Source organism: Paramisgurnus dabryanus, chromosome 4 (genome assembly GCF_030506205.2).
Source record: "Paramisgurnus dabryanus chromosome 4, PD_genome_1.1, whole genome shotgun sequence".
Lineage (NCBI taxonomy): Eukaryota > Metazoa > Chordata > Actinopteri > Cypriniformes > Cobitidae > Paramisgurnus > Paramisgurnus dabryanus.
In genome coordinates this window covers 43,289,794-43,303,233 of record NC_133340.1, presented here as the reverse complement: position 1 = coordinate 43,303,233, position 13,440 = coordinate 43,289,794, and the positions used below count along the sequence as shown (strand labels likewise).

Here is a 13,440-nt window from a genome sequence, read left to right as displayed (position 1 = left end):
GAGTGTAACTTTACATAAATAAAAGTAAACAATTTACACCATTTACTTTTATCTGTATGACCATAATTTAGGGTAATTTAAGGTAATGCAAGATGCAAGCTCATCACGCGTATGCCATCACCGGCACGGGGTTTACGCAGGGCGGCAAGAAAGAGACATTAAACTTTAAACATTTAAAATCCTAATTGAGTTTTTTGGACATACCTTTGCAATCACTGCAATCATATCATCAATTTATCAGGTAATTATAAATATAAGCGCAGCGCTTATGAGTGTTCAAACACTGCTGACCGCTCTTCTGTCAATCTGCCGACCCTTACAAAGTTTCACATTAAATGATAATATAGCCTATTTGTCCAATCATGGCCCTGTGCTTATTTCTGTCAATGTTTTGCATGAAGATCTACTTACTTCACGATTTGCGGTGCGTCCGGTTGCAGTCTTGATGTCAAACGGGCGGGTATGAAATAAATTGATGCTGATGTCGGATAAAAGGTCAAGTGTTATTTTAATCGCGCGGATGCGGGTTATCAAACACTACTGTGCATGACTCCTATAAGAAAAATGGAATGACAGCATGAAAATTATAAAATAGCCTACATGTTTATATTCTGTACATGAAACCACCATGGGCGCTAAACTGCGCTGTTAAAGGGACAGTTCACCCAAAAATGAAAATTCTGTCATCATTTACTTACTCTTTTGTTGTTACAAACCTGTATAAATTTCGTTGTTCTGATGAACACGAAGCAAGATATTTTGAGGAATGTTAATAACCAAACCAAGCATGAGCCCCATTTACTTCCATAGTAGTAGTAAAAATAATCAGAGATGGGGGACTCGAGTCATATGACTTGACTCGAGTCAGACTTAAGTCGCAAATTTGAGACTTGAGACTTGCTTGCCAAATATTAAAAAAGACTCGACTTGACTTTGACTTGACATTCATGACTCGAGACTTGACTCGGACTTGAGTTAAATGACTCGAAATAACTTGTTTTTTACAAAAAAAAACTGTTTTTCAATGCACGCAAGAGCGTAATCTAACCACGTGACGCAGCAGGCAAGCAGAGGGAGAGCGCGCAATATATCCAATACAACCAGCACCATTTCATTCGACACTACAAATCACACAAAACACTGTAAGTAACAAAGTCTGTTCCAATGTTTTCAACTATCGTCTTAGCCATGTTAGAAGTTGATAAAAATAATCCAATAATCCAAGGCACTCAAATGTTATTGAGAAAAAAATGTATGTATTCTACCGGTAGGTATGATAAACTGGTACAAATGTGTAAACCAGCAGAGATTTTGGACTATAGTCTCTATCGAGATTAAGCGCCTACGTCACTTGCTGTGCGCATGCATGGTCACGAAAACGTAACATTTGTTCACATATTTAAGCACCGCACGCTGTTTCTGTGTGAGAGGAGCGTGCAAGTCGCGCATCCGCTGCTCATTAAGCTCGTGAGTATTTTTTGCCGCTTATTGGCCCTATGTACACATATGCATCAAAATTCCCACCTTTGCAAGTATCCTCATAAATATGGCCATTTAGGTCTTAAGAGAAAGTAAACCGCTAAAAGAGAAAATGTGTAACAGTAGCTGTGTCACAATTCAAGGGCTGCGACCTTCTAAGCATTAGACCTTAAAAGGTGAGCACTCTGTCTTTCAAGGTGGCAGCCTCAGAAGTTCGCAAAGAGATAACTGAAATGAGACTGTCTAACCTTTGGACGACCCACAATTGGCGTCACCTGCTGCACGCGCCCACCGCGCCTTTCAGCAGGACACAGCGGAGACGTTTATGACTTATTAAAATAAATATGGAATCAGAAAAATATCAATTTATTTAAAAAAATATATGACACTTTGATGTAGATTTAACTTTTCAACAGTATATCAAATTAATCAACCTTAGAAATATACGCAACATAAACAGAATAATATTAACATAAAACATAACTTATAATACTAAAACAGTGACAAGAAAAAAAAATTTTTCTGATAAATTCACACTTTTATTTAATAAAGGTTTTTATTGCTTAGTTTAGAATATTCAGCCATTATACTGTACAGTTGTTGCAGGCACGCACCTTTTAATAATTTTTTGTTGCAAATAAAACTCTCATAGTCCAGAACTACTGTAGATTTAACTTTGTTTAATATATACATTTAGTTAAATCATCAAACATCTGTATGACTTGTCAGTGACTTGACTTGAATTGCTTGACATAAAGCAGTGACTGGACTTGACTTGACTTGACTCGACTCTCACAAAAAATGACTCGGACTTGCTTGAGACTTGAAGGTTAAGACTTGAGACTTACTTGTGACTTGCACATGTGTGACTTACTCCCACCTCTGAAAATAATACTGTGGAAGTGAATGGGGCTCATGAATGGTTTGGTTACAAACGTTCCTCAAAATATTTTCAGTCATGTTCACCAGAACAAAGACATTTATACAGGTTTATAACAACATGAGAGTGAGTAAATTATGACAGAATTTTCATAAATGCGATGCGGTCAAAAATGTGGGTGCACCTAACTTTTGTGCTGGTGCACCTAAGAAAAGATGTTAGGCGCACCAGTGCAACCAGTGCAAAAAGTTAGTGTAGAGCACTGCATATATACTGTGGTTTAATGCAAATTCAGATGCTCTTTTTTTTTTATATTTTGGGTCAATTCTGGCACAGCATTGCAAAGCTGAAACCATCAAATCTTATCAGAGGTCCAGCATGTCCCTGAAACACACCAGTGGCTTTGCTGTCATTAATTTTAAACATGTTATTGCTGAGTCTTTATATTGGCTTTACAAAAGCAAAAGCAAGTGCAGAATGTTGCCTTTTATTTTACTTGTGGGTGGGGAAACTGTTAGGGGATGGTTTAGGTGGCGCTGACTGCCACTAAGTGGGGGAGTGACCGGAAGTGATTAGTCAACTGCGTGGGTCATATGTCCCTCTAAAATGAAAATGAAACTGCATAATGTAATTTCTGGGAGTTTTTTTTTCAGTAATAGTTATTTAAGGCTTGACCCTAAATTCAGGGGCAACAATGCTCTGCCTTGTTTGAATTCTGATTCTATGACCTGTTGTTTTTGGCCCTCCTCTGTACTCCAGCATTGTAAATAGATGAACTAGTGAGAAAAGATTAAAATTGCTACTTGTGCTGAGGTGCAAAGACCCCTCGCCTACACTGAATAACTCAACAGGTGATGACAACAAGACACTCCATTAAATGAAACCCAATAGTCCTGTTTTTGTGTGGATAGTAAAAACATTTACCAGAACAGACAAAAGTTGAGTGCTGTGGTAGAAAAAGCACACAGCAAAATCACCAGTGTTCAGTCTACATACTGGTCATTGTGGTCAGGTATAACACAATTGCTTCATAACCTCTCTGGTTCAGTTTAAAAATAATTACATCTGTCTAAAACTCTAGTAAGATATCAGACAGCTTTATTTTGGCATCCCAGCAGTGATTCTGTGCAAAATGTAATGCTAAGATATCTCAATTATAAAAAATTTATCCTACACTCTTTTAAATAAAAGTGCTACAAAAGGTTCTTCACAGTGATGCCATAGAAAGACCATGTTTGGTTACCCAAAGAACCAGTAAGAAGAACCATTTATTTGTTACCTTTTGATAATCTGTCAAATCTTTGTCCACTACAAAGTACCTTTTGTGAAACAGAAAGTTATTTTGATGTTAAAGGTTCTTAATGGACCAATAAAGTCAAAAAAGTATTTTCGATGTTACAAAGTCTATCTATTCCTGACAATCTGCCTTTCTGTAAAGTTTGGTTCCAGCTTAAACACACATGAACTGGCTAATCAAGGTCGTGAGTTTAACTTGAAAAATAAAGCCCAACTGTTTTTGAAGTTGGGACTCTGCAGGAGTGTAACCCCTGAGCTACTTTTTGCCTCACAGTGTTGAGATAAGGTCGCAGTTGACACAACATGCATGTATAAACAGTAGCATTAGTTAATGTCAAAAGGACAGTAAAAACTTCTTGATGATTATTAAACTACTAAATAAAGAAGGTCTGAGCAAGAAAAAGAAACAAGACAACAGAAAGAGGTGTGAACATAAGCAAGGTAAGCAATTATGGCACATATCGAAAGCTCCTCCAAATTTAAAACAAGGGGCAAGATCACTATTTTGAATTTAAGATGTCAAAAGTAATAGGTAATGTGTGTCCATGTACTGTTCTTATATTTTAAGTTTGCTGCGTACTTGTTATATAACACAAATAAACAAATAATATAAAAAATAGTTGCCTGCTAACTGACAAGCTTTTACATGTTTTACATTTTTTAGAGTATGAAACCTATGCTCTATTAACTAAGAACATGTAGGCACCTAACTACAATACATGCAAATTCTAGATGATATGTACCACACACTCAAAGCCACTTCCCTCCACTCCATCCACCTTTTGTCTCATGCATTTCCTGTTGCAGTATGTTCTCACAAAACTGCGTGGTCTTAGTAATCACTGCTAAACAGGTACAAAGAAGCAGGGCAAAATGCTACAACATGCAAGGCTCTTCTGAAGTTTGCAACTGTTTCTATTGAGCCTATCATGTTATTTTTAGTTCAATTAGCTGAATACAAAGCTAAACATTTAGGTGTCCTAAGCATTATGACACTGTATTAGGGCAAGACGATAAATCGCATGCGATAGTCATTCCCATCTCGACAGTTAAGCCGGTTCCTTGATTTGTAGCAAATTGTCATCACCTGCTTTCAGATGGAGCAGCATTTACTACACAGAGCCGTAGTTCCCTGACAAGCTCGGCCATATGTCCGTGATAATAAATGTGAAATTGCCCTAATTGTGAAAAACGGCTTTTTGTAGTAACACGTGAAATAAACACTTAACAGTAATTTGGTTTTCACTGCGTCCTCCTTTTGTCATGCCTTAAGCTGGTTGTGACATGAGTTAAAGGAAAGCTTTAGTAACACTCTTCTCTATCCTTGGGTGGACACAAATCAAAACCAAAATGTCTACACAAACACAGTTATCAATCCAACTTGAGTTATCTGACCACAACACTAATGTTTTTGCTGTAAAACATGTAAACGTGTAAATATGTCATGTAGGGTTGTGACGGTGGCAGTATTTTTTACTGCAATGGTAAATTCACCGTGGTGGGGCAGTGTTACCAAGCGAATCAATCTGAGCTCAGTAAATCAATCTGAGTGATCTCAGTGAATCAATCTGAGATCAGTGAATCAATCTGAGACCAGTTAATCAATCTGAGCTCAGTGAATCAATAAGATCAGTGAATCAATCTAAGATCAGTGAATCAATCTGAGATCAGTGAATCAATCTGAGATCAGTGAATCAATCTGAGATCAGTGAATCAATCTGAGATCAGTGAATCAATCTGAGATCAGTGAATCAATCTGAGACCAGTGAATCAATCTGAGCTCCGTGAATCAATCTAAGATCAGTGAATCAATCTGAGCTCAGTGAATCAATCTGAGCTCAGTGAATCAATCTAAGATCAGTGAATCAATCTGAGATCAGTGAATGAATCTGAGATCAGTGAATGTAACGCATAATGGAGGATGTGAAAGAGCTTTTCTTCTCATTAATTCAAACTTATAAGTAAGACTTAGCGCAAATAATGAAAATTATGCCGTGATGCATTCATATAAAAGCAATGATAGAAGACAGAGCTGCTAGTTTAACTCAATTTAGCTATACTATACTAAAATATGAGAAATTCATTTTATATATCATTACTATTAACAGTTAATTACAATGTTGCTTTTTCAAATGTTGTTATAAATGACTTAAAACTCATAGTAGTCATTTTAGATTGATAAGGACTTCCTATTGATCAATGATCCATAATGCATGAAACAGCTGTGCATAATATTGCATTTGCAATTGAGAATCAATATCAGACGGGTATTATTAGTAATATGAATCATGATTAAGCCCTAATTTACATACGAAGTCTGACCCTGAATAACAACTTTACTGTATTTTGACCTGTTGTCTCACAAGAGGGATTGGACACAGTGGCACAATCATATAAACAATGCACCCATTCATTCCATGACTATCCTTCAACACTGAGCTTCACTCCCTCTAATACTCATCTCCTGATTCACATTCCAGCCAACTCACTCTCTCTTGTCCTAACTCTGATTCTGTGCTAATCATTTCAACAAATCTAAAGAAAACCACAATATCAATAACTCTACCCTGCCAATGACAAATGTGTAGTCTATTTTTGTAGTCCTGGTCTGTGGCTTAAATTTAGGTTAGATTGTATGTGCACAGGAAGCCTCTCTCTACATACTTCCTTGCTATGACAAACAGTAAAGGGGAACAATATCCTAACAGACAACACAATGCAAAAAAAAAAAAACATTAGCTAGCAACTGGAAACTGTTCATAATTTACACTAGTTTAAAGGAATAGTCTACCCTTTTGCCATATTAAACTATGTTATTACCTCAACCTAGATGAATTAATACATACCTATCTTTTTTCAATGCGTGCACTGTACAGCGTGTTGTGAATGTGTTAGCATTTAGCATAGCCCCATTCATTCCTATGGTACCAAACAGGGAAGCCACCAAACATTTCCGTGTTTTCCCTATTTAAAGACTGTTACATGAGGAGTTACCAGTCAGTATGGTGCCACAAAATAAAACTTTTTTTGGTACCATAGGAATGAATGGGGCTAGGCTAAATGCTAACACATTCACAACACACTGTACAGTGTAGGGCTGTCACTTTTGAGAAAAATCAAATTCGAACGGATTTCGAATATCATGCAATGTATCCGAATATATTCGAATATCTAGCCCCAAAAGGGGTCATAATTTGAAAGGGTCATAAATAATAATATTGATCTCTGCTCTGATTGGCAGTTTGTCAGAGCAGGTTTTAGAATAGGTGTGTGTGTGTGTGTGTGTGTGTGTGTGTGTGTGTGTGTGTGTGTGTGTGTGTGTGTGTGTGTGTGTGTGTGTACCTGGTAATTATCACGTTGTGGGGACCAATTGTCCTACAAACCCTCTCATGCTAGGAAAAGCATACAATGCGCATGTTAATGTGAAACTATGATGATGATAATAACTATAGCCAACTATCGTCATTAAAGCCAGCTAATGATTAATCCAGGTGTGTCTGATTATTGTTGTTGTGACTACTAGGTCAGGCACACCTGGATTAATCAGTTTGTCCAATAATGGCAGACAGGAAACAAGGAGCTGTCTGAAGTTCAGAAAGTAGTGTAGCTGGGCATAAAGCCTATTGAAGTGTAATTGTTTAGTTGGTCTCAAGTCCCATTGAACAACATGTAGGAGGCGGGTTTATGACCTATACTGGGACCAGTCACTGGGGGGTGATCAAGGCGTTTTGGCTTCCCTTTTTATGGCTTGTGCAGCACCCCTGCAGGTTAAACTATCCTGTTATAAGACAGAGCCTGTGAGCGTTTATGATTGGGGCGTAATCAATGTGACATCACATTGCTAGAGTATCCCCAACAGCCTGTTTTGTGTGACTGTTGCGGTTTAAAGGAGATTACACAAAGAAGAATCGATGGATTTGTATAATAACAGGATGTTTCTGCACAGACACTGGCGAATCATTTTCTGATAGAAACTTACTTAAAAGTGAATTTTGGATAAAACATTCGCGTTTGAGGCTCATGATATGTCATTGCTAAAGGGGTGGGCGGAATGACCAAAAATCTATTTCACAGGAGGAGTCATTTTATTTCACAGAACGGAATATTTCACGGTATACATGTTTTTCAGTTTATATTGTTTTTTGATGAAAAAAATGTACAGAAATACACCACTCACTATAGCTTTTAACTAAATGCTCACCACAGTTTTAAAATATGAGCAATTTAAAGTTAATAATGTTAAAGTGAAAAGTTTTACAGTTTTACATTCTATGGCACCTTTAAAAGAGCAGTACGTATTATTGACATCTAGAGGTTGAACTTTGTACCACAAATTGAACTATGTACTGTATTTAAAATACTAGAGATACTGTTTATTCTCTAACCCCTCAGGGAAATATTAAGTTCTAGCTTATATATATTCAGTTGAATATTCAGTTATAAAATAAAATATATGTCAACTTAGCATGTTTTCTAAATATCAAAAAAAAAAAAATATGTTTTTTTTTATTTATATTAAAATGCAATGGGCATTTATGTGAGCTTTAACCACACACATAATTGACAATATTGCAGAACATCATCATAATTTTTAGTTAAATACCAATTGTGCAATAGTTTACACAGAGTTAAGTGTAAGTTGGCAAACCCTGGCCGAAGCTAAACCAAAAATACACAATGAGGCACTCTGTGAAATATGTGCCAGGGCTATTGTTGTTTATTGTTCTTTAAAAGGGCCATTGAGTTGACTGTTGGCAGGTTAAGGCACTCTGTATTACTAGATAAATTCTGCTGGGAAAAGACAAGACAGATTTCACACTTTAGTGCACAATGAAAAGGCTCTACAGAGAGAAAGCTCAGTTTCATGAAGTGCAATAAGTCACAGACACATACACACATGGTCACAGTCACATATCCAAACATCCTTTAGTCAGTGCAGATAATCAAAAAACACAAGCAGGTGATAGAGAGTCAATCCACCCCTGTGTTTGTCAGTACACAATGAGGTTGAAGCTATACATCTGCAGTATCTGATCCAGCACTGGCCACATAAAGGAACAGCCTGGAAAGGTAACCAGTAAGCGGACACCTCCATCCACCTCCACAGCAACAGAAAACCTATTCAAAGGCCTATTCAGCTTTTTGGTCAGAGCATTTTTAGCGGTCCTGAAATGCTTATGGAGCTATCGTTTACATGCTAGACAAGGTTTTGTTTTGTATGTTTTCTCTCTTTCTCTGTGTGTGTATGATAAGTGTTAAGGGGGACATAGGCAGCCCTTTTTGAAAACCATAAGAACACAGCAAAAAACAATTATGTGGTTTATGAGAGGCTATCAAAGCAAAGGTCATAGGCTGGAGTGTAGTTTGTGTGGGTACATTTACTATAGTTGAGATGTGATGGTGTAGAGAACATAAAATGCTTACTATAACAAGTTATATAGGCCACATTTATCTATTACCAATGACTGTGAGACATACATTACAACTGCATAATACATTTCTGGGCCAGGACTCATAAATCCAGGAATTACCCAAGTGTACTCTGCGTCATTCCATGTGCCACTGTGAATAATGTTATCAGACAATTCCCAACTCATGTACTTTAGCTGTGTGCTTTTTAACATTCAAAAAACACCTTAATATGGTTTCCTCACAAGGGCAGATAAGTAAAGGCTGAAAGAAATACCTAATAGTTAAAGTGTAGAGAAAATTTTTGAGATTATACCTCCTAATCTTGGGCGTGGGGTTTCACGGACAGGTATTAGACTAATCCTAGACTAAATTAATATAAAGGCTGTCTAAACTGAAAACAACTTGAACTTAAATTATCTTAAAATACATCAGTGCCCTTTGTTTTTCCTCAAAATGCACGCCAGTAATGTTTTAGTAAGGCATGTTTGTTAAAACTAGTTATATTTCCTAATTAAACTAAGGTCTAGTCCTGGCTTAAGCTAATTCTTGCCCGGAAACTACTACCCCTTACTGTTTTGTTTCAGAAGTGTTCGTATGTCTGTCTTGCAAATTATGTATACGGTGACAAATTTAAAGTTGCCATTTAAAGCTGGCAGACACACTGCACCATCCAGCCACTCATTTTAATACAGACACCTTGCCTTTGCCGAAAGACCCTCTCCACCTGTACTACCCTCAAAGAAAGAAACACAAATCAAAGTGGTGCTATTCTCTCTATATGGAGCACAGCGGCAAAACCAACATAATAGCCTCAAAAAAAGACTGTCACAACCTAGTGAGAGAGCTTGGAAATTACAGTTGTACTGATCTGAGGCCTGTTCCATTACTAGTCCAGTAGTTCCAAACCTCATCATTGCATAGACATGCTCCTGCTACCAGCACCCATAATTCGGATGAAGTTACAAGCCTCTGTGTCTGACTGCTGAAGTAACCAAATCCTGGGACAAGTGATAAAATATTCATTAGAAAACAGAGAGGGGTGTTTTCTTAAATAAAGCAAACAAATGGTACAGAAACAATGCCATATACAAATGAACCTATCCAATCCATTACATAAGAGACCAAAAATTCTTTGACAATCATTTACCATGAGTCAAGACCTGTACGGACAGGTAAGACAGCATGCTGGACACCTGCTCTCATGGTTTCCATGGTAACAAACATAGGTCATATGCTTATTTGTTAAGCCCTCACCTGGGGCCAAAGATGCAGGTGCAGCGCTACTCAACCACCCCCAGTCTCATGAGTGACCACGGAGACTAGAATGATGATCCTGATTCAATGAGCTGATAGTGTGCTTGAACCAAGCACAATAAGTGGATTTTAATGAGGCGATGAGATGTTTACACCTAATAAACCTTGTGCAGATTTACAAATGACACTCTTCCAAAACAAGAGCTGTTCCTTTTTTGCTTTGTACTTCTTTCTTTTGAAGGAGATTATTCAGGCAGTGATCTATGATGATGAGAGTCAAACAGCAAGTGAGGCAGTGCATGGCACATATACCTGTATTTAAAAAAAGCTAAGGTGACACTGGATTTCAATGTACACCTGCCATTATTCATTGTTGCAGAAAAACTATTTTAACATTAATACATTACTAGAGTTTATTTAATCACTTATTACATTTCTGAATGATTAGCCTATTAGCGTTTTGCCAATACCATGAAATTCTTCATATGGGCGGTTTCGCAGACAGGGCTTATCCTAAAATGCATGTTTGTGCTGTTTTAATTTCAAAGTTTTGTCTCAAGATGCACACCAGTTTAGTTTTTTCTTAGTAAGGTTTGTTTGGTTGTTAAACTACTTGTCTTATAATATCTAAGGCCTAGTCCTGGATTAATCTAAACCGCCCCATAGTGTAACCTGATGAGTACACTCAAAAAGACATGTATGTATCCGTATAATACTTATCAGAAAGCTTTATCCAGTCCTGAATGATTTATTCACTATGCTCCCATCAAAGAGTTGGATATCTTAAATTAAACAAATAATTTAGCTACAATGTTGAACTGAAGAAATCCAGATGAGCTGAAGCCTCTAGTTGTGTTTGGTTTTGCAAGGGCATCAGGTTAAACAGGTTATTAAACAGTCATTTGTCGGGTTACGATGTTAGTGCAAAAAAGCTTGTTTTATCAGAACAAGTAGGCTTTAAATGTTTAGTGTGTGTAGGCTACATCTGATCTGACACATTATGCGAGTGTGGTTTTAGCCCCTAACACCCTTGGCTGTGTTGCTGCCCCAGTGACAGACCAGGGTGCACTCTTGCAGAATGCATCTTACTTCCTTATTGCACTCATTCATTCATTCTGCAATGTCATTTCACAACACCATGACACCAGCAAAGCGAGATCTCTCGCAATCAGGTTGAGCTACAATGTGAATCACATACAGGCACTTACTTGAAAATGTAAAACGAAGGATTTCAACCCACTTGTGGAAAAAATGCAATTTGTAGAAAGTGCTAACTGACTGACGTGTGCCTGGCATTGTTATTACATCACTGAGCTCTGCTGGAGTGAGGTGTGAACTTTGACTGCCAAAGTTAAACTAGTAAGTTATGTGAGCCAGCATGTCTGTTCTACATTCATTTCCTAAGGACACAAGCACTGAACCAGTGAAGCCATCATACTTTGTGGAAAACTGGCAGACAAATTTTTCAAGCATAAAAGCTGACAGCGCACTGACATAATTTCTAGTAGGGCGAGCAGCATTGAGTCACTGTTAAAAGATCAACCCAGGTTCCTGACAACCTGTAATCCTTTATAATGGATTAATGGATAATAGCTTCAGATAGGGACTGTATGCAATGTCAGGCAGAATACAATTCACAAACCAGTGTTGTAGCGGATATGCCCATCTTTGAACCCATCACAAACCAGAACACAGATACCATTCATAAATACTTTTTATACTCTACTCACTTTTTACAGAGACACCCTTTACATTGATGTATAAATGCATGCGTGTATTGCAATATAAAACTAGGACTTGAATGACATGCACCCTGTCTCTCAAAATTTAGCATCTACGTTATTCAGATTTAATGCTTTATCTAAAGAAACATAACACAAAGGGTTCAGTGACTATACTGCAACCTGAGGCTTGAGACTTGATCAAGGACACAATGGGGTCAGTGCACAGATCAGCCCTACTGGGTTCAGATCCATTCATCGTGTTAACAGGCCAGTTTACTAACTTTGACATATCATACTTTAATCTGTATGATGTTTGTGCAATCCGTGTCATCTATAAGCATAATAACAAAGAGTTTTGTTTAGCCATAATGTCATTAGATGTTTATTAGGCTCTGATCATCTTACCAGATTGAAGATCGTCTCCACTGTATCGCGATTGGAGACTTCTCCAGCCTCAAGCAGCCCCGCCAGCACCGCGAACTTCATGCGGATGCCTCTGATCGGTATCCCTACAGCGCTGTCACCGGCGCTCGCCATGACTCAGGTAGGTGAAGGGGGAACAGGTGGGACACCTGTTTAACCCTACCGTCGCTCAAAACAAGTTAAATCTATAGACGGGGAATAGTTAAAAATCACTTTCTCAAGTTAAGTCGACAGCTTCGAGAAAGACCTCCCGGTCTCCATTCACGGCGAGTATATCCGTTAATTTCCTAGGCGGGAAGTGACGGTTGCTTTCTACACCTGCCTGGCAGGATTTATTCCACTATAGACACAGAACTGCTATAAACTTGACAAAGGGAAAATTATTCCGCGCTGCGTTGAGCTAAGATACAAAAAGCCAATCCCCGTCAAGTTTCCCACGCTGGTCTTATGTTAGAAATACATTTGGGAAAAGAGTCGTTCAAGAGCTAGTGAGTGTTTGTCAAACAGGAAACTGCGGTGCTGAAGAGATTCCGCGCAGGTAGACGCACAAGACACCATAAACTACCAAATGTAAGACAAATGCAGGTCCGACATCGGCTCTTCCTGGTCCCTCCAAAGGGAAGACAGTCCTCTCGGTCCCTATTAGAACTGTTGGAGTGAAGTTTGTACAGTAACCCACTTTACAGCGCCATCTCTTCCTGAATCAGCTCCTACACCGCTCCGTCTCCGCCATGACAGTGGAGCTGCGTGTGAGAGACCTGCGCATGCGCAGTGCGAATAGAGAGAAAAGACGGGAGAGCTCAGGTGTTTCTCAGGTAGAACACTGCTGTGAGAAAACATTAAGGATAGTGAAACTTAATACTGAGTGTCTTATGTCATGGATGCTCACGGTGGCTGTGGTTTACGATAATGCATTGCTACGAGCCATGGTGACATCTGCAGGATAACATGATCAATCACATCGCATGAATT

General features: G+C 38.3%; 1 protein-coding gene across 1 annotated transcript in view; it reads right to left on the bottom strand.

The window, feature by feature from the left end:
- Positions 1 to 13,232, bottom strand: part of lrba (LPS-responsive vesicle trafficking, beach and anchor containing) — a 336,519-nt gene extending 323,287 nt beyond the window's left edge. The window contains exon 1 of the mRNA XM_065254703.2: positions 12,451 to 13,232. Within this exon, the coding sequence (XP_065110775.1) occupies positions 12,451 to 12,582 (132 nt within the window). The 5' untranslated portion in view covers positions 12,583 to 13,232. The remainder of the gene's footprint in view (positions 1 to 12,450) is intronic.
- Positions 13,233 to 13,440: the final 208 nt, after the last annotated feature.